This window comes from Trichomycterus rosablanca, chromosome 11, assembly GCF_030014385.1.
Source record: "Trichomycterus rosablanca isolate fTriRos1 chromosome 11, fTriRos1.hap1, whole genome shotgun sequence".
NCBI classification, from domain to species: domain Eukaryota; kingdom Metazoa; phylum Chordata; class Actinopteri; order Siluriformes; family Trichomycteridae; genus Trichomycterus; species Trichomycterus rosablanca.
Genome location: NC_085998.1, coordinates 33,589,307 through 33,616,015, shown reverse-complemented (window position 1 = coordinate 33,616,015; position 26,709 = coordinate 33,589,307). Strand labels below are relative to the sequence as shown.

Below are 26,709 nucleotides of genomic sequence, written 5' to 3'. Positions count from 1 at the left end.
CTCAGCAACAACAGAGAGAAGCTGCAAGATTTGATCACCGCCGCCATTAATCTTTCAACATTAAGCAATCCTAAAATGAATATTATGTCAGTAGGTTCCGAGTCAGCTTTTCTTGTCTCCTGCCCTCATAAAACAACATTATGGCCCAGTAAAAAAGCTAATTATAGTGGCTTTCCCAAAAGCTGATTTTCATAACATTGCAGAACAAGCTATGTAAAATGTGAAGATGCAGTTCGGGCGATTCCTAACTGGGTGAGATGATCATGATGCAACTCTTTGACAGGATAGGAAATGAAGAAAAATGTAGTGGTGGAACAGAGCAGCTAATGAGGAAAAAACTAAATCAGCATTCTGTTGTTTACATCAAGTCTCTCAAATATGAATATTATGCAACAAACTAATGTTATGATGGCTGGTGTGTGTGTAGAAAGTTATCGTCACAGTAAACAGTGCATTTCACTTTCTTTCTCTAAAGCCCTGAACGTCAGTAATTCAGTAACAATTTAGATTTGGGAAAGAGAGAACAAAGCTGAGGTGGACTTCCATGCATCCAAACGTAGTTCCAACAGAACGCATGATGAACTGTTCTTAAGTTCTACACATACTGCAAATATCCATCCATCTATCCATCTATCCATCTATCCATCTATCTATCTATCTATCTATCTATATCTATATATATATATATATATATATATTCCTCATTTGACATAGGCAATTAGTCTTCTGCTGCTGGCTTCTTACATGAGTCTCTTCCACTTCTGCACAGATGCCTCTGTCTGCTAACCAGGGTCCTTACACAGCGTTCCTTACACCAGGCTCGGTGGCCAGCACCCAGCCGACCAGTAGGAGAGCTGGGATTCAAACCTGGGTGTTCAATATCTCAGTGCTGGTGTGCTAGTGGAATATCCCGCTGCGTCACCTGGGCATCTACTTACTACTATAATACAAACATGACATGTTTGTGGCTGTTTAGCTGCAGTATTGCTCTACCTTGGTTAAGTATCCTGCAATTGGGTCCATATATTACATATATTAGGACCTTACGGACGCAGGGCTTCACCTGGTGAATGACCCGCCCTGCAACATATTAGATAATATTACAAAAAAAAAAAAAAAAACTTGGCCAAATTGTACCAAATAACATCCAAAAACACCTGGTTTAATATTTTTGGTGTTAATTTTAATTTTGTTTATTGCAAACTATGCCTTTTTACCCTATATTAAGGCCTGACGTAAGATACTGTATACTATTTTGACAGATTAGAATGAACATAAACTCTTATTGACACACAAAAATGTTGTTGAACTCTTTTTCAGAAGAGTAAGGACTGTTATAGCACCCACAATTAGTGGGAAACACTTTTAAAGACCGTGTTTTGAAATGGGATGTCCAACAAGCTTATGGTCAGATGTCCACATACGTTTACCCAGATAGTGTAAGTTTGTGGCTAAAGATGGGTAATAAGATGTGATATAATTGTGTCTTCACAGCTTTACATGTAATCATCCTTACTAGGTACTAATCCTGAAAATGTACAAGATTGTCTTGTTTTATAACAACCACCAGTTTGGATAGAAATAACTGTGAGAATCATTATGACTCACCATGTATTTAAAACCTAGAATGTAAATATGCAATCTGAGACACAGCTATCATTTTGTATACATGAGCTCACAGGGGGCTGTTATTGTCAGATATGAGCTAACACATCCATGATTCATATTACTTTTAAACTCACAGACATCTGGAATTAGCATCGCTTGTGAAATCACAGTCATTTACAAATAGCGTTCTGGTAATCCCACAGACAGCAGTTATAAGCAGTGATAAGTGACAATCAGAACAAATTCTACTGTTTGGATAGTATAGTGTTATATTAGAATAAAAAAAATCTGCTTCTGTCTGCTGTCAATCATATCATTTGCTTTTTAGTGCTATGTAGATGTTAGACATCTTCAGCTACAACTCTGGTGTATACTGTATTTGCATGTATGACTAAAAAACCTGGTAAGAACAAGATTTATTTATTTAGTATTTATTGATCTCCTGGTGCAAGACATCAGAAACTACAGCAGATGATTTATTTATTTTATTTGATTAGGATTTTTAAGTCGTGTTTTACACACTTTGGTCACATTTATGACAGGACAGTTAGTTACTGTTTACACAAGATACAGTCATGGACAATTTTGTATCTACAATTGCTTGCACGTCTTTGGACTGTGGGAGGAAACTGGAGCTCCCTGAGGAAACCCACACAGACACAGGGAGAACATGCAAACGGCACACAGAAAGGACCCGGAGCCTCCACATGGGAATCGAACCCAGGATTTCTTGCTGTGAGGTGACAGTGCTACCCACCAGCAGATGACATCACAGTCTGGATTAAACCCAACAATGCATGTTAAGTGAGCTCACACACACATGCTTAAATGTCATTTTGTCACTTGTGAGCTTACATACACCAATCAGCCATAACATTAAAACCACCTCCTTCTTTCTACACTCACTGTCCATTTTATCAGCTCCACTTACCATATAGAAGCACTTTGTAGTTCTACAATTACTGACTGTAGTCCATCTGTTTCTCTACATACTTTTTCTTCAATGGTCAGGACCCCCACAGGACCACCACAGGTATTATTTAGGTGGTGGATCATTCTCAGCACTGCAGTGACACTGACATGGTGGTGGTGTGTTAGTGTGTGTTGTGCTGGTATGAGTGGATCAGACAGCAATGCTGATGGAGTTTTTAAACACCTCATTGTCACTGCTGGACTGAGAATAGTCCACCAACCAAAAACATCCAGCCAACAGCACCCCGTGGGCAGCATCCTGTGACCACTGATGAAGGTCTACAAGATGACCAACTCAAACATCAGCAATAGATGGGCGATCGTCTCTGACTTTACATCTACAAGGTGGACCAACTAGGCAGGAGTGTCTAATTTAAAAACTCCAGCAGTGCTGCTGTGTCTGATCCACTCATACCAGCACAACACACACTAACACACCACCACCATGGCATTGTCACTGCAGTGCTGAGAATGACCCAACACCTAAAATAAAACCTGCTCTGTAGTGGTACTGTGGGGGTCCTGACCATTGAAAAACAGGGTGAAAGCAGGCTAAAAAAAGTATGTAGAGAAACAGATGGACTACAGTCAGTAATTGTAGAACTACAAAGTGCTTCTATAATGGTAAGTGGAGCTGATAAAATGGACAGTGAGTGTAGAAAGAAGGAGGTGGTCATAATGTTATGCCTGATCGGTATATGCACATAATTCTTCATCTCACTGGTAAAACTCTGACATTATCACTTGTGAGACAGGTGATTACTGTAACTGTTAATTAATTATTTTTTTAGAGAGAAATGCCAATAAGAACCCCTTGAACATATGGTTATTGTATATTTTTTTCTTTTTAATGTTAAATATTTTCTTGTCCTGTGACTATAAAGAATTTCTGTATGAATAATACACAAACCTTTCCTTTAGCCGACGTAGCAGGTTTAAATTTCCTGACAACAGTCTCTTTGTACTGTTCTGGCGGTAATAGTTGAGCCTGGTTGACTGTAATGGATGTTTTTCAAACAGGTTTTTATCCTTTTCACAGAACATTTCTTCACCCAGCTAAAGCAGGATAAGAAATAAGAACATAAGGCCTGGGCAGATGAGCGGCGCACCGACAAAATAACCTATACACCCACATACCTCTTCCAGACACTGCAACGCATCATGGACGCAGGATGAAAGAGTAGGTAGCTGCATTTAGGATGATACGAGTTCTGGGCATTTCTATTAAAAAAGCACCATGACTCACCATGAGTGGGTCTGCTTTACCCCCCAGTCCCCCTTTTCTCTTTTACACTATATATTATATGTACAAAATATTTTAAAATAATAAAATACAAGAAATAAAAACATGATTAATTAAATAAGAAATATAATGTATACAGTAAATAAAAGAAAATTGTCACGAATTCAGCCCCTCTGTGCTCCCAGAGCATGTTTAGTGTGTAGGTGCCACGCCCATGTCTCTGTGAGCACATGGTGGAGGAGGCTTTTTGTATGGTGTCAGGCCGGCTCCGCCTCATAATGATTGGTCAATGAAGCTAATGATCCACAGCTGCTCCTCGTTGTAGGTGTAATGCTCGGGGCATTTAAGGAAGCACATGTGGATCCTTCAAGAGAGGCTATTTTGGTTTTCATGCTCATGTATTGGTTTGGTGTTAGGATTGTCATGGTTTTGACTTTGTCATGCTTTGGTGTTTGAGAATTTTGATCTCATGTTTATGCTCTTGCTCATGTTTAGAAGTCCAGTGTAAGTCTTGTTCATGTTTTGTGTTAGCCTGTTAGCTTAGCTAAGGGTCTTGTATAGGTTAGTCAGGTTTCTTGTGTTTAAATTAGCATTAGCATTTAGCTTAGTTCATGTGTCTGTGTACCCCTGTCTTGCCTTTTGTTATTTTGTTATTATTATTATTATTATTATCTTGTTAAAACATATCTGCGTGTGTGTCTGCCCCCTCTTGTCAAGTTAGCCCAGTCGTTACATAAATAATAAAAATACAAACTAAAAATTAAGAAAAAAAAAAACATCTTGTAAAATCCAACAAAACTTTGTGCCAAACTTACAAATGATTTAGGTTATTTACCATCTACTGTGCATGATACTATGAAATAATTCAGGGAATCCAGGTGCATTTTACAAGGGTCAGGCCGGAAACCAATGTTAAATGTATGCAAACTTCAAGTTCTCAGACAGCACTGCGTAAGAAACTGTTGTGCTAATGTTATAAAACACAACCAGATATACATCCACCCCCTGACAGCTGCCATTGCTATTATGCCACAGAGATAATAATGCTGTTCACTTCACCTGTCAGTGGTTGTAATGATGTGAGTGATCAGTGTATATTCTACTATTTTCAACTGTCTTCCAACTGCCACAGTACAAAGTTGATTCTTATATATATATAATTGTCAGTAAGCAGAGCTAAATAACAGCCTCTGCTAGTGCTTGCTAAGTGCATTTAAAAGCATACAAGTATTTTTATTGACCCAATGCCTAGATAAACAAACCAGCACACACACGTTACGTGCCATGTGCTCACTGCAGGGTATCCCAGCCTTCAGAACTGCATTACAATTATTTTAAAAAGCAAAGGTCACGAAGGACAAGTGCATTTGTGTGAGAGCCAGTCAATCACCTGAGCTTGTGTGAATCACAGCTGTCACTGGGCTGCATCTCCGACTACAGTGATGGATGTGCTGCCAGCTTTTACTTTGCCTATCTGTGTGAGAGAGCTCTGGGCAGAATAAGAAAGAGGAAAGTGGCTGTTTGTGTGTGTTAGTGATATTCAAAGAACCCCAGTGAGTGTCTTAGAATAAAGGTGGCTTTATGCCAGTGTTTATACAAGCATAAGACACGTCCAGGCGGTTGATTGCTCAGAGGTAAAGGTACTGGACTAGTAATCTGAGGGCCGCTGGTTTAAGCCCCACCTCCATACCTTTACTGTTGGGATCTTAAATAATACTCTTAGTCATTAATTGCTTGGATTAGATTCGGTCACAATTGTGAGTCGCTCTGGATATGGACATTTGCTAAATTCCTAAATGTGTAAATGTAAAATGTGGTCTGCAAGACTCCTTGAATAAAGGGTAGGGAGGTTTGAAAAGCGACTCTCAAAACCAGAAGCTTTTTGCCTAGTGGTTAAGGTACAGGTCTAGTAATCAGAAGGTTGCTGGTTCAAGCCCCACCACTGCCAGGTTGTCACTGCTAGGCCCTTGACTAAAGCCCTTAACCCTTAATTGCTTAGACTGTATTGTGTCGCAACTGTAAGTCACTAAATGCCGAAAACTGAGCGTCTGCTAAATGCCAAAAATGTACATTTAATTGACTTTAAAGACAAATAAAAAATAACCAAGCAGTCCTACCAGTGAGTGGGTGAACTCTGGTGCATGATCATTTCTGTCAGTGATGGTGATGGTTGCAGTGGCCGTTCCAGTCAATCCAACTTCACTTCCCGCCATGTCTTTAGCCGCAATCTCCAGTTCATACTGTGTGGTGGGTAGAGTCTGCAGACAAGACCAAAAACATAAAGACTTTTAGATTGTATGGGTTAATACAGCAAGGCGTGGTTATGGTTAACTGGTTTCAAATAATTGCTTAATCAAAGCTGATTTACCACAAATTAAATGCTGCCAATAAGTCATAGAAACAATCACAAAGATATCTAAAGAAATACATAACGATTTTGGGCTAGACATGACAAGAGAGGCGGACACACATGCAGAGATGTTCTAACAAAACGTATTTAATAATAACAACAACAACAAAACACACAACAGGGGTAGACAAGACAAGCACAAACACACAAACTATGCTAACAATGCTAAAGCTAATCTAAACACATATGAACAAAGCTGAACCTAAATGCTATGCTAACCGCTAAGCTAACGCTAAACATGAACGGACTAACACAAAACATGAACTAAACAAGACTTAAACAAGAAGCATGAGCAAACTAACAAGAGCATGAACTAGACAAGAGAGTTCCGTCCCGTCCCGTCCCGTCCCGTCCCGACCCGACCCGACCCGACCCGACCCGACCCGACCCGACCCAACCCAACCCAACCAAACCAATGAATGACAAACAGCTGCTTCCTCAAATCCTCTTAACACTCAACCCAAAACAAGGTGCAACTGTGGCTCATCAACAGAAGACCAATCACAAAAGGGGCGCTGGCTTGAGTCTGAGAGCAAACACCCTCTAACGTGTTCTCGGAGAGAGGGGCGTGGCACATAAGAGCACTCCGGGAGCACAGACAAGCTGGATACGTGACAAAATAGAACCAAATAAAGAGTAATTAACAGATTATTTCACTGACTCTTCACCCTCCTCCCAACAAGAATAAATAAATAAATAAATAAATAAATAAATAAATAAATAAATAAATAAATAAATAAATAAATAAATAAATTGAAGCCAAAAGGAATGAAAAGTAAAAAGTTTGCTGGAACAGATGGTAAAGCTTGTGCGTAAACCATGAAGCCTCAGTGTTTGTTATAGGTGAATAATCAGTAAACAGATGAGCCACAAGACAAGATCATTTTTCAAGCAGAAATTTATTCATCATTTATTCATTACATTTCTGTTTTTTTTTGGTTTGTGATGTTTTTCAGCTAAGTGTTTTTCCAGGAACACTAGTTGCCAAGCAGGGTGCCAGGTAGGGACAATTGACAACAGCTGTCAATTTCACCCACAGTTAGGAAATCTAAAGCCTTAAGACTAACACTACCCCAATGTGTCACCATAACGTAATATAACAGTGAAAAACAACATGTCTTTATATGCATGTATTAATTTAATATTTGAGAATTTGAGGTTTTTAATGTCAATGTCCGAAATGTTTTGGCTGACGTACCTTTCTAGTTTTTTAGTAATTCAAAGGTTACGATGGCACTCAGGTGGTGTGGCAATAAAACACAGCAGCACATCAGAGCAACATCTCAAACTCGCGAGTTCAAATCTCAGCTCTACTACCAGCAGGCTGGGTGCCTAAATGGACCCAGAGGGAAATCTCAATTATCTGCAATTATGACATTTGCTTGCTAATCGATCACGCCTGCACAATGAGTCGAGGGATAATGTGGATCAGTGCATGACTCTTCATACGCAAAACTGATCCCCCATTTGAACTCGCCTCATACAGGTGAAAAGAATGTGTGTTGGAGGGGGAGTGTGTCGGTTACAGCTCTCCTTTGTCAGCAGTAGAGGTGAGATACAATCAGGCAATTGAATATTGGGGGGAAAAAAATCGCAAAAATACTTTCAAACTACCAGTTTTAAGCAGGTCTAAGTCATGAATGTGATTCAGCATCATATTGAAATATTTGGCAACTCTTCTAAAGACTTTTTTATATCAAAAAGTTACATAATCTAAATAAGGGAAAGGCAGACACAGTTGTGCACACACAGCCAAGATAATAATTTTAAAAAGCTATTAAAGATACTTTAAAATACTTATTCAATAAGCTATGCTATTTCTCTCCTTGAAAAACCTCCAGTCCCTCTTACGCTTAACTTACAAAGACAGATTATTTAGTACTCATTGCACACATGGTCTTTGACAGATACTCTTTTATGGAAAATAAAGCCTTTCCTCAGAAGAAAATCCATATATTCATAATAATTATGGGGTCATTAAGCATTTTTAATAGCTGACTTCACAAAAAAATCTCAATGCAGGGGCATATTACACATGGTGGAGGTGTTAATGCAAACATTTATTTTCTTTATTGAAATCCCACTCAGTGCTGTTTTAAGAGCTGCATGCTTAATAAAACTCATCCATCTGTTTCATATCAGCCCCGGGAGGCACGTGATGCATACAGTTCACTGTTCCTACCACACACTCCCGTGCTGTCACCATATTTGTTCTCCTGTTTCAGCTAGAGATGAACTTTTTCCTCAAAAAAGGACATAAAGAGAAAAGAGGAAAACGATTACATGCTGATTTTCTGTTTTTATCTCATAGTTCTTGCTCTGTGGTTTAGAAGACCAATAAGATTAGTCCAAATATTCTAAGATATTTGCAGGACTCGTTAACTGGATCTAATAATCCACAAAGAATGATTGTGTAGTACAAAGATGTAATATAGTAGTGGTGTGTAGTGGATGCTCAACCATCACTATCACTGTCTGCATATGTTACAATCTTACTCAGTACAGCAGGTTTCTTTTAAGAAGCTCACAAGATCTTTTTACCAGTGGTGGACAAATCATAAACACTGCACTAGATCAGGATTTCTTTAAAAACTTTTTTCAAGTGACCCACATTATGTTCATAATTATTTTTATGTGACCCAGGCAACACAATGTATCTTACTCTCTCTGTTTTGCTCTGTACAATCTGGTCCCAGTTTGGTTTACAGGATAATACATAAAGCTTCCACAAGAGGGCGATCACATACAAGTTCGTTTCGTGTTTCTGTGGGTTTGAAAAGCCCTGAACTGGATGAACCCAACTGCAGGAGACTTATGCCTAGTTCACACTACACGATTTGTGCCCTGATTTTCGCTCTGCGACTGGTCGGCGCTAGATTTGCCAGTTTGGGAGCAACTTGGGGTTCGCTCGGCGATCGAAACTCGGCTCTCAATTGCTATGTGTGAACTACTCAACAACTTGATCCGAGCGGCTCGCTGAGCGCTCAGCGACCGAAGAGAGATATCTAGCATGTCAAATATCTGGATCTGAGTTGCCCGACTGGCAATGAGTGGTATGTCGAACAGCCAATGAGAATGCAAGATACGGTGTAAGGGAAAACGCAGGGGAGGAGTTGTAAAAAGGTGGGACAAGGGCATAATATAGTTTACATCAGAATACACCGGCACACACAAGTTTTACAGTATTTCTGACCTTATCGTTCTCTACAAAACATAACACCAGCGTTGCATTGCAAAAAATATTTAAAAACCTCACTACAGAACAAACAATCCCAGCTGGTCGCGTTGCCCAATCCACTCAGATTCATTTATTTTTTCTCCTTGATTTTACGCTGCACATCAGCGCATAAACTTCGATCGCTCGCTTCTTGTTGACGTGCATTTTTTGACGTGGTACCATTAAACCCTTCTCGTGTTTGTTTTCGTGACAAAACGTAGTTTGGGAGACTAGAGAAGCTCGCCTGCGATTCCAGTTGGTAATAGATGGTGTAGTGTGAAACCCCCTATCGCCGATCAGACGTGCAGTGTGAAAGCCACACCGACTTGAAAGATTCCCGATTACAAGAGATCCAGTTGTGTAGTGTGAACTGTACAGTGACCTGATGACTTGGAAAGTCATGTAGTGTGAACTTCACATTAACCAGCACAGATCAATACTGTGGCAATACTGTGGCTAAACACTGCACTTCACACAACATGCTAGAAAACACAGGTACATACTCAAGAAAAAAGATGGCTTGTATTAAACTACACCAGCATGTACAACACCAAATGTTCACCACAGGAAGTAAACAGGGTAACTCAAAAGTTTAAAACTCCTAGCAAGAGCGATGAAAACCCCCCCAGAAATTACAATAAAAGTACAATAAAATGACTACTAATCAGTTATATTCTGAACCACCAGCTTAAGTGAGTGTCAGCACATCCTGCCCAGACATGTAAGGCTTAATCTGGTTATAAACTATTATTTCAGTTTATTACTTTAAACTAACCCTACCTAGTAAATAACCTGAATATTTGTCCAGCAAATATGGAAGCATAAAATGTGTTTTGGCTACAACTACAATAAAAATGGGTAAAATACAAGTTAAAAGGAAGCACTTAAAAAAAAAAAAACAATGTACCTTCCTTTGTCAGAGCCAATGTTCTAATAACCGGGATTCCTCCTACGACTCGGCTCTAACGCAGACCCAGACAGCTTCATCTGTTTCTGATAATAAAGTGTGATTGTGCTGTAATCCACCTGACTGCAGATCAGTGGAGATACACAGCAGGGCTCTCTGAGCTTTCTGCTGCATGTGCTCCTGCAGATGGTCACAGAGATTGGCTAGGACGAGTGTCAGCAGCAACCAGCTCAGAAATTATTTACCACCGATAAACAGATGGTCCTTCACATACCTGCAAGTGTAAGAGAAAAAAAAAAACATCCATCTGGAGGAGAGGAAGGTGAGAGGAGATTTAATCTCACCGGTGTCAGAGCCTTCACATGAAACTCCTGTGTGACATGACAACATCATAATGAGCAAAGTGTTTCCCATCTTCTTTCATTCAGCCGTATTCAGAAGTCATGTCTGTGACATTTTTTCAAGTGCTTAGAAGGTCATCTAAACTACCTGTGGCATATTTTAATTTAAATTAGTGTCAAATGCATATTATTAGGTTCATATGCCATGATGTCAGGGCAGTTTGGTGCTCTCATGCTTGTCGGATTTGCAGGCCGCTATGTGTTGGTTTCTGACCCCTAGCACCGTAACTGCCCACCCGACTATAGACAAAGACACAGAGCTTGGGGGTTCTAGGTGATAGAAATTTGTGGCAATTAGGGATGTTGGGTTGCTGTCATTCTGCCTCTTGTCCAATCACTCAGGTCTGTTCTCATTCCTTTCCATAAGAAGCCCGCTTGCCCTAGAGATCAGCAGGAGGTGTGGATTATGGAATGAAGTACAGATTATTGACATTTCCTTTGTCTCATTAGCATAAATTTGCTGAAGCTGGGAGAGATCTTTAAATACCCACACTGTTGGCCTTTTTGCACCTGGCCCTTTCAGTAACTGTTGTGCCTGGACAGAAAAGGATGGTACAGCTGGGGCGGATGTGATGGTTCCTTTTTGTCTACAGGACTTCACCTGACATACATAATTCTCCATTTTACCTGCCACTTACCAAAAAATATTTAGTAAATGGATTGTCTACATTAAATTACCCTCAGGTCTGAGTAAATGTGTGAATACTGTATGCACCCAGTTCAATGAACCACATTTAACATCTTAGGTCAGGTGAACAGCATTAAATGCCCTATTTTTTATATCCACCCAAAGAGCAGAACAGTTGCAGAAGACCGGGGACCTTCGGCTGGATTGTCAGGAATATGATTCAATTAATTTTTAGTTGTAAAGACAGCACGTGGACAAACTGAGATTACTAAACAATGTCACATGGTTTCTATAGCTTATTAGCCACATTAGCTCTAGTGCAAAACCGATCAAGCGAGATTTGTACACTAAGCATGTCTCAGCTGATGAGCTATATTTGGGCTGAGTGGAAATTTGGGGGAAATTTGATTTCCCTCTATACAATTCCTTCACAGGCAACCTTAGGTTGTTAGTAATCTCAGAAAAAGCCCAATCAACGGCCAGCTACTGGACTGTAGACAGAAAGCTGACAGACAGTTGGAGGAAGGAGCATTAGATTAGGTTTTACAGCTTCAGCAGATTTACTCAGGAGAGTTTTCCTGGCTCTGTACACTGCCTTCTAATGAAGAGCTTTGACTAACTGAAAACAAAGGTTGTCCTTGAACACACATACACCTTCAAACACACACACGGTGAGCCTGGTCTGTTTTTTCCTGCCATCTGAACAGACTTTCAAAGTCTTTGAATTGTCTATTATGGCTAAGTCAGTTCTGCAAATTTCATTCATTTATCTTCAGTAATTGCTTCATCTTAAACAGAACCGTGGTAACTCCGGCACCATCAAGAGAAATAAACAGCGCAAGGCAGAAAATACTGAACGATCAGGTCAGTCGCAGGGCACCACAAAATTACAAATACATTCATTTACTCACATTTCGTTGCAATTTACAGACACCCATCTGTCTTTTGTATGTTTTTGAGAAGTGGGCCACTGAGCACTGGTAGCTTAGTGGTTAAGGCACTGGACTGGCAATAAGAAGCTGCCAGGTTGCCATTGTTGGGCCCTTAAACAAGTCTGTTATCGAGTCTCAATTGCTTGGACGTACTTAGTTACATTTCTCAGGTAATTAGATAAAAAAGAGCACTTAGAAATAAACTCATGCAAACATGGTAACAGGAGGCAAGATCTGATCCTGGTCCCTGGGACTTTACCAGCTGCACTACTGCAGCACAGTTTAAAAGCTGAGCAAAGTTCACCTCATAGTTAACACGTGTACAGTATTCAAAACCAATACTGCACTTAATACTACATTTCATTCAAATTCACCCCACCCACCTCCCTCAGACATAGCCAATCATGTCTGTATAGGCACCCTGCTGGACGATAGTACCTGCTGAGATTAAAAACTGGTGGTAAGCTAGCATAATAGACTACTGTGGGACCCAGGCACCAAATAGTGGTAGCTCAGTGGTAGCTTAGTGGTTAAGGTACAGGACTAGTAATCAGAAGGTTGTCAGTTCAAGCCCTACCACTGCAAGTTGCCACCGTTGGGCCCTTGAGCAAAGCCCTTAACCCTCAACTTCTCAAACTGTCAGTCATAATTGTAAGTCGCTTTAAATAAAAGCATCTGCTTAATGCCACAAGTGTAAATGTAGTAGATTGATAAATAGTGTCTAATATTGGATTTAGATTATGTGGTTTGGGACACACCCTATTATCTGACAAGAGGATGTGCAAAACCTAGCTCCCAGTTGCAAGATTGTAACGTTTCTTTTAAATTTATTGCATGAATAGCAAATAATCAGAGCAGGCTAGGCAGGTAGTGTTGGTGCCACGCAGCTCCAACTGTGGTTACTGTCTTTGTGGATTTGTGTATGCATTATACTTTTTTGAAGTACATTCCTCTTAAAGTCAATGTCATGTAGAGTTTGTTGTAAAGTCAGTGTTTTCCAATCAAAGGGAACTTACACACTTATTAGCCAATTTACATACTGGAATGTTTTAAGTAACCAGAATCAGGACTCAAACCTAGATTAAAGGAGCTGTGCAGCACCACTGCTACCAAATGAACATCAGTCAATTACATTTTATCCAACAAAAGGTCTGATTATTTATACAGCTAGGCATTGCTAGTGTACAGCACAATGGAGCACTGATTAATCATCATGACAGATATTAATTACAGCAACATCAAAACCAGTGGCTTTATTTTTAAGGCCCTTTAGCCTGACTGACTCCTGCTTCTCTTTTTTTACAGTCTCTGGTTGTACTGTATGAGTAAAAAAAAAGCACAAGCAGATCGATTTAAATCATCTTAGACAAGCTAATAAAAGGTGAAATACTTGCACACAGCGTGATATTTTGGCTGAAAATGCTGAAAAGTGTTTTGTGTAGTATAAAGCAATAAAGGGTTCGGCCTGACACCATGACGGGCTTTCCATCAGTTACAAAACCTTACATCAGGACTACTTAACTTGTTCAGAGTAGAGGTCAGATTGATTTTTTATGATACCTACGTGACATAACTGCTTCTTACATACTGTAAGGCCATAACCAGTTTTTTCCTTTTTTTTTGTAGTGTGAACTTGGCATAAGTGAACACAGTCCCTGTCCTGTAGAACTAAATGAACTAAATACCTGTGCTTTAAGAAAGAGTTATGCATTACAATGCCATTTTCCAAATTCACATAATGTAAAAATATGCTGTTTGTACATGCATGTCGAGTCTCATACTTTCAGTTCCTTAATCAGTGACACACCTAGCTAACAGGAGTCATGCTGATTGATTCCTCTTTGCTCAACTGCTTGATTCATAACATACTAATGGAGCCCCGAAAAGCTGCCTTCATTTATAAATGAATCATGAGATTTCAGCTGATTAGCATGAAAAATGAACATGAATGTATTAACAAACCAAATAACTAAAGCACTGATGCGGCATTGTGCTAATATCTTACATCTGATGATTATCGATCTGGGAAAGCTATATTATTTTAATTCTCTTGAGTAGCATTAAGTGAATACTGGGGTAACAAAGGCTCTCTTTTTGCAGTTATGGATTTGTTCCCAGAAGGCCATTTCCTTTTAGTCCTATTAATTTATGATGCTTAGATATGGGTTTTTGAAACAGCACTACGATCTTATGACCTTGTTTATATGCATTAGTGTTATTTGATTTCATTCTACTCAATTGTTAAAAAATAAATAAAATCCATAATATGAGTGACTGTGACAGTTTAACAAAACTCTGTATAGCATAAGACAGGAGACAGTCACAGTACTGGGCAGCTTCTTCAGTTACAGGCTGCTCTACCTGTGGTGTTCAAAAGAGAGATAAAGCAGCTCCTTTCTTCCTGACAGGCTTTATAATCAGCACCGGCCCAAGCAGCGAACCATGCTGCACTACAATAGCTAATCTGATCCTATAATAATCAATATTAATATTGTTTTATCTTATTAAACAATGCGCAATACTGTCAAATAATACCTCATTACTGTGTAATACCTGACCTATTACGTGCAATATTTGTAAAAATTTGTTACATTGGTACATTTTTGTAACTTTTTATATATCTTTATACTTGGACCAAGCAAAATACAGTGCATCAAGAGACACTTTGCCAATTTTGGTATTGGATAGAGCTGCACAGATTCCTGACCTCAACCCCAATTAACCAACTTTAGGACGAACTGGAATATTCTTCCAGTTGTACCTCAGCTACAAGGTCTTAAAAATGTGAGAGCTGCAGGATAATTAACCAAGGTAGAACAATCATGTGACTAAAGCAAAAAGATAACTAAAAAATAACAAAAAAAAGAACAGATAGTTGGTCAGTTGATCATTACCTTGCAGGGACATGAGTGTGCACTGGCCCTAGTGAACATGAGGAAACTCTACTTGGCCACAAGCAAGAAGCATCAGTGATAATTCCACGGCGTAACGCACAACCACACAGAAAAATAGGAAAGGACAGATAAAAGAGACAGTGTGACAACTGAGTTACCACAGCGCCAGCTACTCGATCCACAACCCGAATTCCCAGGAGAAAAGATTGAAGAGAAAAAAACTCAGTAAAAACTGGGAGTTCAGTAAAATCTGCTTATAAAAGAGCCATCATGCTGCATCTGGAGACATCTCACCCATCCAGGGCGGTTGGTTATGCTGTGACAGCTGTGAATCCAGCTATACCAGCTTGGTTTCCCAGAAAGATTCTAGAATATCGGCATTAGAGCCAGTGGGAAACAAAAGAACTGGCCTTGCAAGTGTTGAAAACACATATACAACATACAACACAATATAATGAGCCCACAACAAGATGCGCAACAAAGCTGGTATTTAAAGATCTCTCCCAGCTTTAGCGGATTAAAGCTGATGAGGTTCAGAAACTACCTGATTAAAGAAACCACCACTGTTAGTCCTCTGCTGGCTATGATGCTATAACCCATGCCCTCTGCCAATCTCTAATTTTGGAAATCTGCAATTTTGTAATAATGCCCCTAGTTTTGAAATGTACCAAAAGCTCATAGACAGAATCTTCATGGGTTGTGTTTAATGGTTGCACACACACTGACAAGCCAACAATCCTCATGTGAAATGCTAAGCAATTGTTGCATTGGACATTGAAATAATGCATCCAGTTTTCTACTGATGAATCAGGCTTCACCATCTGTCAGTCTGATGGACAAATGTGAATTTGGGAGATGCCAGCAGAACGTTCCAGTTGGCTACCACAAGCTTAGTGGGGGAGGAGTAACGGATGTTTGGCTTGTTTGGGCTGGAACCAGTCATAAGAAATCTTATTATCTTATAATAAATGTATATAATGATACTTTACAGCAGCAACAATTTGTGTAGAGTCCATAAGGAATCACTAAGTTTGCTGTGGAAAAAACTTTACTGAACAGGAAGTGAACTGTGGGGTAATGTGTTACAGAAGCAAGAAAACAAACTGGATATTATTACCAATCGATTAACTATGAGAACATTCAAACATATATACATGTTATATTCAGTGGAAATTCAAGCAGTGTATGCTTCACCTGTAGTGAATCATAAAGCATTTACAGAGAAGAACAACAGAACCGGTCATGTGTTACAGATGCAAGAAAACTAACTGGACATTAATGACAAAGGTTTAATATTACAACATTCAAACATTTATGTTTGTTATATGCAGAACAGGGTGGCACTGTGGCTTAGTGGGTAGCACTGTTGCCTTACAGCAAAAGGTCCTAGGTTTGATTCCTAGGTGGAGCGATCTGGGTACTTTCTGTGTGGAGTTTGCATGTTCTCCCTGTAATCCGGTTTCCTCCCACAGTCTAAAGACATGCAGTTAGAATAATTGGAGATATAAATTTGCCCTAGGTATGAGTGTGTGTGTGCCCTGTGATAGACTGGTGACCTGTCCAGGGTGTTTCCTCCCTTTCATCCAGTAAATTGCACCCACCACGACCCTGTTTAGGATAAATCGGTGGTAAAACAGACAGTGAATGAATGAAACTCCAACTGTAGTGAATCATAAAGCATTTTCAGAGAAGTACAACCGAATCACACAGCTGCACTTGTTTGGTAATAAAAGCTGAAATAACTTTTAATTTATTTATTTTCTTATTCACCTTTTGTGCAGATATAAGTGCACGTTTGTGAGAGGATATATATTGGGAAGGAATTGTTCTTTGTGTCATCTCTGCTTCTAATATTTCAAACAGCCACTGAACCATGTGACTCGCTCCGGTATGGATGCCCGAACATCCTGGCACTGGGAAACAGCCAGGAGAGATTAGATGATGCCAGAAAATAAGGACTGAGGTGCAACCAGCTGAAACTGCAACCTTTTCTCAGTGCTCCTCTAGAAATGATGAAATGGTGTAGCCCAGTTTAACCGAAACCTCAAGTATTTTTGGAAAATGCTTACTAGTTTTATTTCATGAATTTAAAATCATGGGTCCTGGGGAGATGAGTTTAATTATCACACGACTTTATTCATTCACTGTCTGTTTTAGGACTGCTTTATATTTAAGGGGCAAGGTGGGTCCAATTTACTGGGTGAAAGGCAGGGAAAACCCCAGACAGGTTGCCAGTTCATCATAGGGCAAACATACACACCTTGGGCAATACACCTTTGTATTTTCAGTTAACCTGACTGCATGTCTTTTGCCTGTGGGAGGAAATGAGAGAACACAGAGGAAACACACCTGGAAAGTTCCTGATATGTGCCTAGGGTCTCATGGTGGCACCAAACCCCCACATATGACAAGGATAAAGCAGTGAAACTAAATAATGAGCTATTTATTTATAATTACAAATGTTTATTATTAAGTCATAAATTACCATTAATAACTGGACCATTAATAGCAAGACTGGTGTGACATGGCGTCAACACTCCAATGTTTACACAAGTTTAACACAGGCCACACTTGATCATCAACTGCATCCATGTTCCAAAAACATATTAACACTACCTGTATACTACTGCTGTCAAACAGAATTAACCATATTTATTGAGCTTGATCAGGCCAATTAGAGATTTGATGAGATGTCCCGTACTCTCTCCTTACACCATCAGCTCCTGATGAGAGCGAGGCCAATTGGGATCAAGGTTAGGGTTCAGGGGTATGTAGCTTAAAAAGCTCCAGGCTAATCTAATCAGGTGCATCATCCTTGCTCAGACTAAACGCTGTCAATTACTAAATGTTTAGAGACGTACCCAGGCTCGAAATAGCCTCCTATTACACCCTGACCTGGTTAAGAGATGCAACGGGGAGGGAGAAAAAGAGATGAAAAGAGGAGGAGGGAAGAGGGCCGTTCCTCATCAGCCCCATCAGGCCCATCAAGGATCCATCTGGGAAGTGGCAGCGGTACTTATGCTGAAGAGCACAGGTGCTGCTGTTTAAGTGTTAATTAGATTAGCATGGATCAAAGACAGCACAGTTAGAGCAGGCAAGGGAGTAAAGGAATGGAAAGAGGGGGTGAAGTGCGCCCCCAGAGACATAGGGGGTCTGGTGGTATGTGAAATACATTTCTTCAATACATTCCTCCCCCGTGAATTAGATTGATTCATTTGCTAATAGTGTCAGATGGATTCATTAGCTGAGAGAAGTTCTTCTCTCTGGTTTATTTGAATGGATTAAGCGGATTGGGTTTGTGTATATAAATGGTCACCCTGGAGTGGAAGATCTTGGTTAGAGATGGTTCTTATTGTAGGTCAGTTTGAAATTTAGCTGTTATTTAGTCTTTTAGCTATAGCTAACTTGCAATTTGAGAATGTATTCTGGTTGTGCAGGCTTCATAAATGTGAATTAAATCCTAAATAAGCTCTTATTTGAGCTAAGCTTATTGGGTGATGTAAATAATAAAAAACACAACAATAAATGACATTTACAGCTGACATTTAAATCGATCCACTTCAGCTTACAAGCTACCGGAAACCAGTACATACATGGCACTACATTTTACTAAGTAATTAATTTGCTTTTGTTTATATGACTTTATTTAACTGACAAAATGCCAAATAAAATATTTCCAATGTGTTTTTTTAATAACAAACTTAATTGTGTTTCGTAAATATACCTAAATTTAGAATATGATGCCTGCAACACACTTTTAGAGCATCCAATTGCCGATTGCGTCATGCTTCCTGTCCACTAATGGCATCGGCTCTGATTGAGGAGAACAAAGCTAACCCACGCCCCCTTGGATGCGTGGGCAGCAGCCATATGCATTTTGTCAAATACACCAGACGTTTTTACTGCTGTGCCACCTGAGCGGTTTATCACATTTTTAAATAATTACACTTTTTAACCGTTCATGCACTTAACTGAGGTAAGTGGAATTTTGCCCATTCTTGCTTAATACAAGACTTCAGCTGCTCATCAATCCATGGTTAATAGTGCTGGTTCTCATCTTTATGTGCCATAAATTTTCAATAGGAGACAGAGCTACCTGCAGGCAGGACACTCAAGCATGCACACTCTTTGTCTACAACACCATGTTGTTGTTGTATATACAGAGTGAGGCTTACGATGGCATTTCTTGATCCAGCTGTGAGCTGTTTTGAGTTGTCCCAAACCCATTAAGATTTTTTTTTAATTCTATCTTGTCTGAGGGCTTGAAGGTCACACACATTCAATAGTGATTTCTGGCCTTGCACTACACGTACTGAGATTTCTTCAGATTTTCTGAATCTGTTCACAATATCGAGTACAAAAGATGGTAAAATACCTAAATTAATTAGTAATTTTCATTTGAAACTGATTGAAAAATCCTTTCATGATGTTTGGCACAAAGTGGTGAGCCAGACCCTGCAACAACATGGGGTTGTAGACAAAGAGTGTGCATGCTTGAGTGTCCTGCCTGCTACTGTTTTCTATTGAAAATGTGTGGCACATAATACAGATGAGAAGCAGCACTATTAACCATGGACTGATGCGTAGCTACAGTCTTGTATTAAGCAAGAATGGGCAAAAATTCCACTCACCCCAGTTCATAAACGGTTAAAAGGTTGAATTAATTAAAAATGTGATAAAACAGTGGTAAACATGCCTCTGTCTCAACTTTTCTGAGTGTGTGGCAGGCACTATATCCTAAATTTAGGTATATTTAGATATATTTATGAGCCATTGGTGGATTCTTTTTTTATCCAGTCATTATATCCTTACCTGTTAACAAATCACAGGCTTTTTGAATATTCTACACATTTTTCAGTCTTATTTTTCCCTTGTTTCATCTTTTTATACCGAGTTCCAGTCATCACATTCTAAATTTGCCTATATTAACAAATTACCAAAAAACTGGTCAGGCAAGTGTTCATGTGTTTTCTCTGAATTTCTTTAGATTTTTTTTGTTCTTTGGCATCATATAGCAGAAAAACAAAGAAAAACCATCCGAATGTGAGGAGCTGCACATGAGATCGACATTCTCCTAACATAAAAACAACCCCTAAAAAAATGGATCTTTCCAACAAAGAGAAAGGCAGTTCATGCAGAGCAGAGAACTCAAAGCCCAGCTCGGGGTCCGCCAGGCTTAACACACAACACCCACTGACAACATCAGTGACTCCACAGAAGCTCGACTCTTTCCCCCTGAGCTGGAGAATCTGGGCTTTCTCCTGCACCCCGGTGTTTAGCTATGTTTATTTAGCATTCTTATCTGCTGGGAGTATCTCGTCGCCATGGCAACATGACAGGACGAACCTTGACTCGGTGCTGTTGAATGTGTGAGAGGGGAACGTAGTGTACCTTAATTCCTGAGGTTGTGCAGGAGACGGGCGGCTTTACAACCTTGCTTTCATGCAATATCAGTGGTACTCACCTGTACTCCTCCTGCATGTGGCTGAGTGTGATTAACACTTCTTGCTTGAATTGCCACTTCATGTCACCAGTAAGTGATGTATGGATGAAGTGTGGATGAACTCGTATGTGAGGAGGAAAATAAACAAGTTTGGAAAGAAAACTTATAAGAGTGTTTTCAAAAAGTTATTTCTATTTATTTATTTTATTATTTATTTTGTTATTCAGTTTTTTTTATTATTTATTTATTCTATTATTCATTGTATTATTTATTTATTTTATATATTTTATTATTTATTTATTTTATTATTTATGTATTTTATTTATTTTATTATTTATGTATTTTACTTATTTTATTATGTATTTATTTTATTATTTATTGTGTTATTTATTCTATTATTCATTGAATTATTTATTTATTTTATTTGTTATTTATTGATTTTATTAGCATTTTAACGTCACATTTTATTAGGATTTTACACACTTTGGTTACATTCATGACAGGACAGGTAATTACTGGTTACACAAGATTCATCAGTTCAAGTTTAATATCAAACATCATCACGGACCATACTTTGTATCTACAATAATCTGACTGTATGTCTTTGGACTGTGGGAGGAAACCGGAGCTCCCGGAGGAAACCCACCCACCCACAGACACGGGGAAAACATGCAAACTCCACACAGAAAGGACCCGGACTGATCCACCTGGGAATCAAACCCAGGATCTTCTTACTGTGAGCTGTGCCACCCTAGGTGCCTTTATAATCAGGTATCACTTCAGTGGGTCTGGAGCACATCCTATAACTCAAACTCAAATCATTTGCAGTATAATAGGTGCATAAAGTTACAGCTTAGGCACACTGGGTTGTTTGTTGTGCTATCAACCAGTTGGCCACAACTGCTAGCGGGCCTCACTGAGCCCGGGCGGGGAATCCTGTTGAAGAAATACCTATAGCCTACGGTGGGTCTTTGAGACAGGATAAATATTTGATTTGTCCACCTCAGAAGTCCAAAGGTCAACAGATGGGCACTGTAAATAATTCTGATTCAGTTGCTGATGCAGATCCCGCAGAAGCAGACCCAGATGAGGAAGCTCCCACCAGCAGTTACACAAGCTCTCCAAGCACTAGCTTTGTCTACAACAACAACCCAGATCAGAAAATATATAAATATATATATTATAAAGATTTTATACCTTCATTATGGATTCATCGAATTTCCCCCGAGCAAGAAGACAACATCTTTAGTCATCCTCGCTGAAAGCATAAAACTGTCACAGCCAGTATCAAGGGGTATGAGAACATTTTTGTTGAACACAGGGGGGGTCTAAGAGAATGCTATAATGCATCCCTTCGGGAGTCAAGGAGGCCAAAATGAGTGCCCAGGTGACGCAGCGGGATATTCTGCTAGCACACCAGTGCTGGGATTTTAAACTCCCCAACTTCGAATCTCATTTATGATACTGGTTGCCTGGGCGCCCCCTAGCAGGCACAACTGGCAGTGCCTTTAGCAAACAATAATTGGAGACTAAAGTCTGCTGGGTGGGAAAAGACTGGACTGCAAGGGGGCGGGGTAGCATGTAAACTTATAATACTGAAAGCATGTTGCTTGACCAGGTGGGAAACTGCCTAGCCGAGCCTAGCCAGAAACACTGTTATAGGGGATCTACCCTGAACAAGCCACTAAACAAGCACAGTTAATCACTTTCTCACTTATTTACACCTGGGGCAATCCGAAACGTCTAATTCACTTACTGGTATATGCAGTGTATCAGCAAGACTTAAAGACTCCAAATCTCAGTCCCTATTGCTGAAAAGCATAGTCATAGCATGATGCTACCACCACCATATTTTACAGTGTAATTGTGTTACTGGGCTAATTTGACCTGTCAGACTTACAACACACTTTATTGTTTAAAAACTAGACTCACTTAAATTTCCTGAACAAGCCACAGTGTATCACTTTCTCACCTATTTACTTAAACCTGGGGCAATTCAGAATGTCCAATTCACCTACTGGCATGTGTAGTGTATCAACAAGGCTTGAAGACTTCAAATCTTACAATTAGAAGTAGCAGAGATGCAAAACTGCATTAAAATTCATCAAGAAACTCTAGTACACACACACACACACAAACGGATACACAAACACACCTGAACGATCTTCAGTTTAATGAAGGCTGCGACTAAGCTGCCGGAGCCTGGTTTGAGAGCTCAGCGTGGACCAGGAGAATAGAGTTCTGATTGATGCCGCAGCCTCTGATTTAGTACAGATGAGATTAGCTCCACCCCTGGGGTGCTCTCCCGGGAGAGAAGGTGTTAACAAACAAACACACATGCGACACGCCGCAGCAGCGAGCGCGAGGGTTCATCTGAATTTGACGGCGAGGATGAAATTGCAGCAAAATGACAGCCTGATTATAAGCGATTTCTACTTCACTGCAAGAAAACCAAATATTAAAAAAAAGTACTTTTGATGAGTGAATATTTAATGAAGCATGAAATGATTAACGCGCATCCACGAACAGGCTGCTTCTCTCAATTTCCTCACATAAACACATGCAAATTTTTTCCTGAAGCTTACACATCAGATCTAGTAAAATTATTACAATAATAAAAACAAAACAGAGAACTGTGGCTCAGACGTGACTGTCCTCTGAGGAAAAACCAACCAGTGATTTAATAATAGTCATGACTCAGTAAGTTGTGACTCAGTGAATGTGAAAGTAGACAACGTGATGAATTTAGTTATTCTATAATAGGCTGGTTTTATGTTAATATAAGGACTAGAGCTGATTTAGCTCAGCTGGGAATAACGGAGCTGTGATAGCAGGAACAGGGCTTGCATCTGTGAATTGAGCAAAACAGTCAATAGTGGTGTGGTGAAACCCAACACACACTCTCACACAGGAATGATGAACAGCCTCTCTCATCTGCACTCTCAGCAAACCCCAGAATAATCACCAAAGATGAGAAACACTTGGAATGGGAAATATTCAACCCCCTCACCTTATGGTGATGTGTGTAGAATCAAATGAGAATAAATGAATCCTAGTAAACAGAGCAAATGTATATATATATACACACACCGATCAGCCATAACATTAAAACCACCTCCTAGTTTCTACACTCACTGTCCATTTTATCAACTCCACTTACCATATAGAAGCACTTTGTAGTTCTACAATTACTGACTGTAGTCCATCTGTTTCTCTACATGCTTTGTTAGCCCCCTTTCATGCTGTTCTTCAATGGTCAGGACCCCCACAGGACCACCACAGAGCAGGTATTATTTAGGTGGTGGATCATTCTTAGCACTGCAGTGACACTGACATGGTGGTGGTGTGTTAGTGTGTGTTGTGCTGGTGTGAGTGGATCAGACACAGCAATGCTGATGGAGTTTTAAACACCTCACTGTCACTGCTGGACTGAGTTTATAATATATAATAGTCCACCAGCCAAAAATATATCCAGCCAACAGCGCCCTGTGGGCAGCGTCCTGTGACCACTGATGAAGGTCTAGAAGATGACCAACTCAAACAGCAGCAATAGATGAGCGATCGTCTCTGACTTTACATCTACAAGGTGGACCAACTAGGTAGGAGTGTCTAATAGAGTGGACAGTGAGTGGACACAGTATTTAAAAACTCCAGCAGCGCTGCTGTGTCTCATCCACTCATACCAGCACAACACACACTAACACACCACCACCATGTCAGTGTCACTGCAGTGCTGAGAATGATCCACCACCTAAATAATACCTGCTCTGTGGTGGTCCTGACCATTGAAGAACAGGGTGAAAGCAGGCTAAAAAGCATGCACAGAAACAGATGGACTACAGTCAATAATTGTAGAACTACAAAGTGCTTTTATATATATATATATATATATATATACTGTATATATACAGTATATGTTAGTAATGCTGTTCTTGTTGCAGCATTAGCCATAAGCTACATGATGACCTTAATTTCGTTATACCTGGTAAAATGACAATAAAGATATTCTGATAAACCCTTCATGGCCACTTTATTAGGAACACATGGACATCTGCTCATTCATGTAACTGTCCAGTCAGCCAGTTATTTAGCAGCTGCACAATGCTTCACATCCAAAGCCTTGTCGATCAGAGAAAAACAGTGCCAGACAACAGAGCCAACAGGAAGGCTAAAGTAAAATAAATGACCTGAATGCATCCAAATTCAGAAGATGCCAAATGTATCCTACCAGGTACATGTCACAGCAATCACGATTCATCAAACAGAGAATGCAGTGGAATTAACAGGTGGTGATATTATCCTGTAAAACCTCCCCATTAAATCCAGCAGTAAAATGCAGTGCTTTGAGTTATAACTAAACACTGCACAGAAACAGTCCACACTGGTACAGCAAACTCACTTCTGCTGCTTTAGAGCTCACTAAACGACCTCTAAGCGGCAAATGATGAATGGGCTTCCTGAACCTTTAAAATGCCAGATAAAAAAGCATAACAGTGCACCAACTGAACTACATTTAAGCCCAGATATGTTAATTACAGACAAACTTTCCATTTGAAACACTCTCACTACCTGTCACATCTCTACACATGAAGCGATTGAATGACAAATAATACAGCAGCACTCAAACACAACAGAGTGGTAGCTTAGTGGTTAGGGTACTAGACTAGTAATCAGAAGGTTGCTGGTTTGAGTCCCTCTGCCACCAAGTTTGCACTCTTGGACCCTTAATCCTCAATTGCTCAAATTGTGCTCAGTCATAATTCTATGTCGCTTCGTATAAATGCTTCTGCTAAATGCCGCAAATGTAAATTATCATCATAAGTCAGGACACAATTTTTTTTGGTCCAGTCCCTATTGGTGAAAAGCATCTTCATAGCATGATGCTACCACCACCATATTTTACACTGTAACTGGATTGCAGGGCTGATTTGATTCCTTCTTGTTGTTTAAAAACAAGACTCGCTTTAATTTCTATGATTTTCACTGTATTATTGTAACTGTTTTTAAATCCAAAGGTTGGTGTCTCCACAGCCTTTTACACAGACTTCTATACTTGTATGTCAAATTATTTAGAATGATGAGGAGTGGCTTGACCTAAGCCGCGTGGCTGTAGATTCTTAGGGATTTTGCCCCCATGTTAACTGAATTCTGTTTAATTAAATTTTTCAAAATGTTTTTGAATAGTAAGGCATAACATTATGACCACCTTCCTAATATTGTGTTAGTTCCCCTTTTGCTGCCACATACCCAACAAACTGTGATGCACTGTGTATTCTGACACCTTTCTATCAGAACCAGCATTAACTTCTTCAGCAATTTGAGCTACAGTAGCTCGTCTGTTGGATCGGACCACACGGGCCAGCCTTCACTCCCCACGTGCATCAATGAGCCTTGGCCACCCATGACCCTGTCGCTGGTTTACCACTGTTCCTTCCTTGGGCCACTTTTGATAGATACTGACCACTGCAGACCGGGAACACCCCACTAGAGCTGCAGTTTTGGAGATGCTCTGACCCAGTCGTCTAACCATCAAAATTTGGCCCTCGTCAAACTCGCTTAAATCCTCACACTTGTTCATCAACTTTGAGGATAAAATGTTCACTTTCTGCCCAAAATATCCCACCCACTAACAGGTGTCATGATGAAGAGATAATCAGTGTTATTCGCTTCACCTGTCAGTAGTCATAATGTTATGCCTTGTCTGTGTATGTTTTTTAATGACTAGATCCCTGACTTTGTTGAAATGAGACTAACACACGTCCCCTCCAACACGTGTGCAGTAGCTGACTGCATCTTTTCACCTGCACAAGGCGAGTTCATATGCGGATCAGCTTTGTGTACGGAGAGCCACACCTTAATTAACGCATTATCCCTCAACACTGTGCAGGCGCCATCAATCAGTCATGAGAGTTCGTATATGCATCAGTTATGAGGTCTTGTCCGCCAATTGCTGTTCGTGTACGCGCCCAGCCTGCTGGCAGTGCTTCTTGTTTTTACTCTATTTCTATTTGTTCAGCTGTTAAAACATTCTAGATATTTTTATTTATTTATTGT

At 39.8% G+C, this 26,709-nt stretch overlaps 1 protein-coding gene across 1 annotated transcript in view; it reads right to left on the bottom strand.

Annotated features, from left to right (window-relative positions):
- cdh13 (cadherin 13, H-cadherin (heart)) overlaps positions 1-26,709 on the bottom strand; it is a 399,576-nt gene that overhangs the window by 91,366 nt on the left and 281,501 nt on the right. Inside the window, 1 exon segment of the mRNA XM_063004232.1 lies at positions 5,941-6,081. Coding sequence (XP_062860302.1) covers positions 5,941-6,081 — 141 coding nt within the window.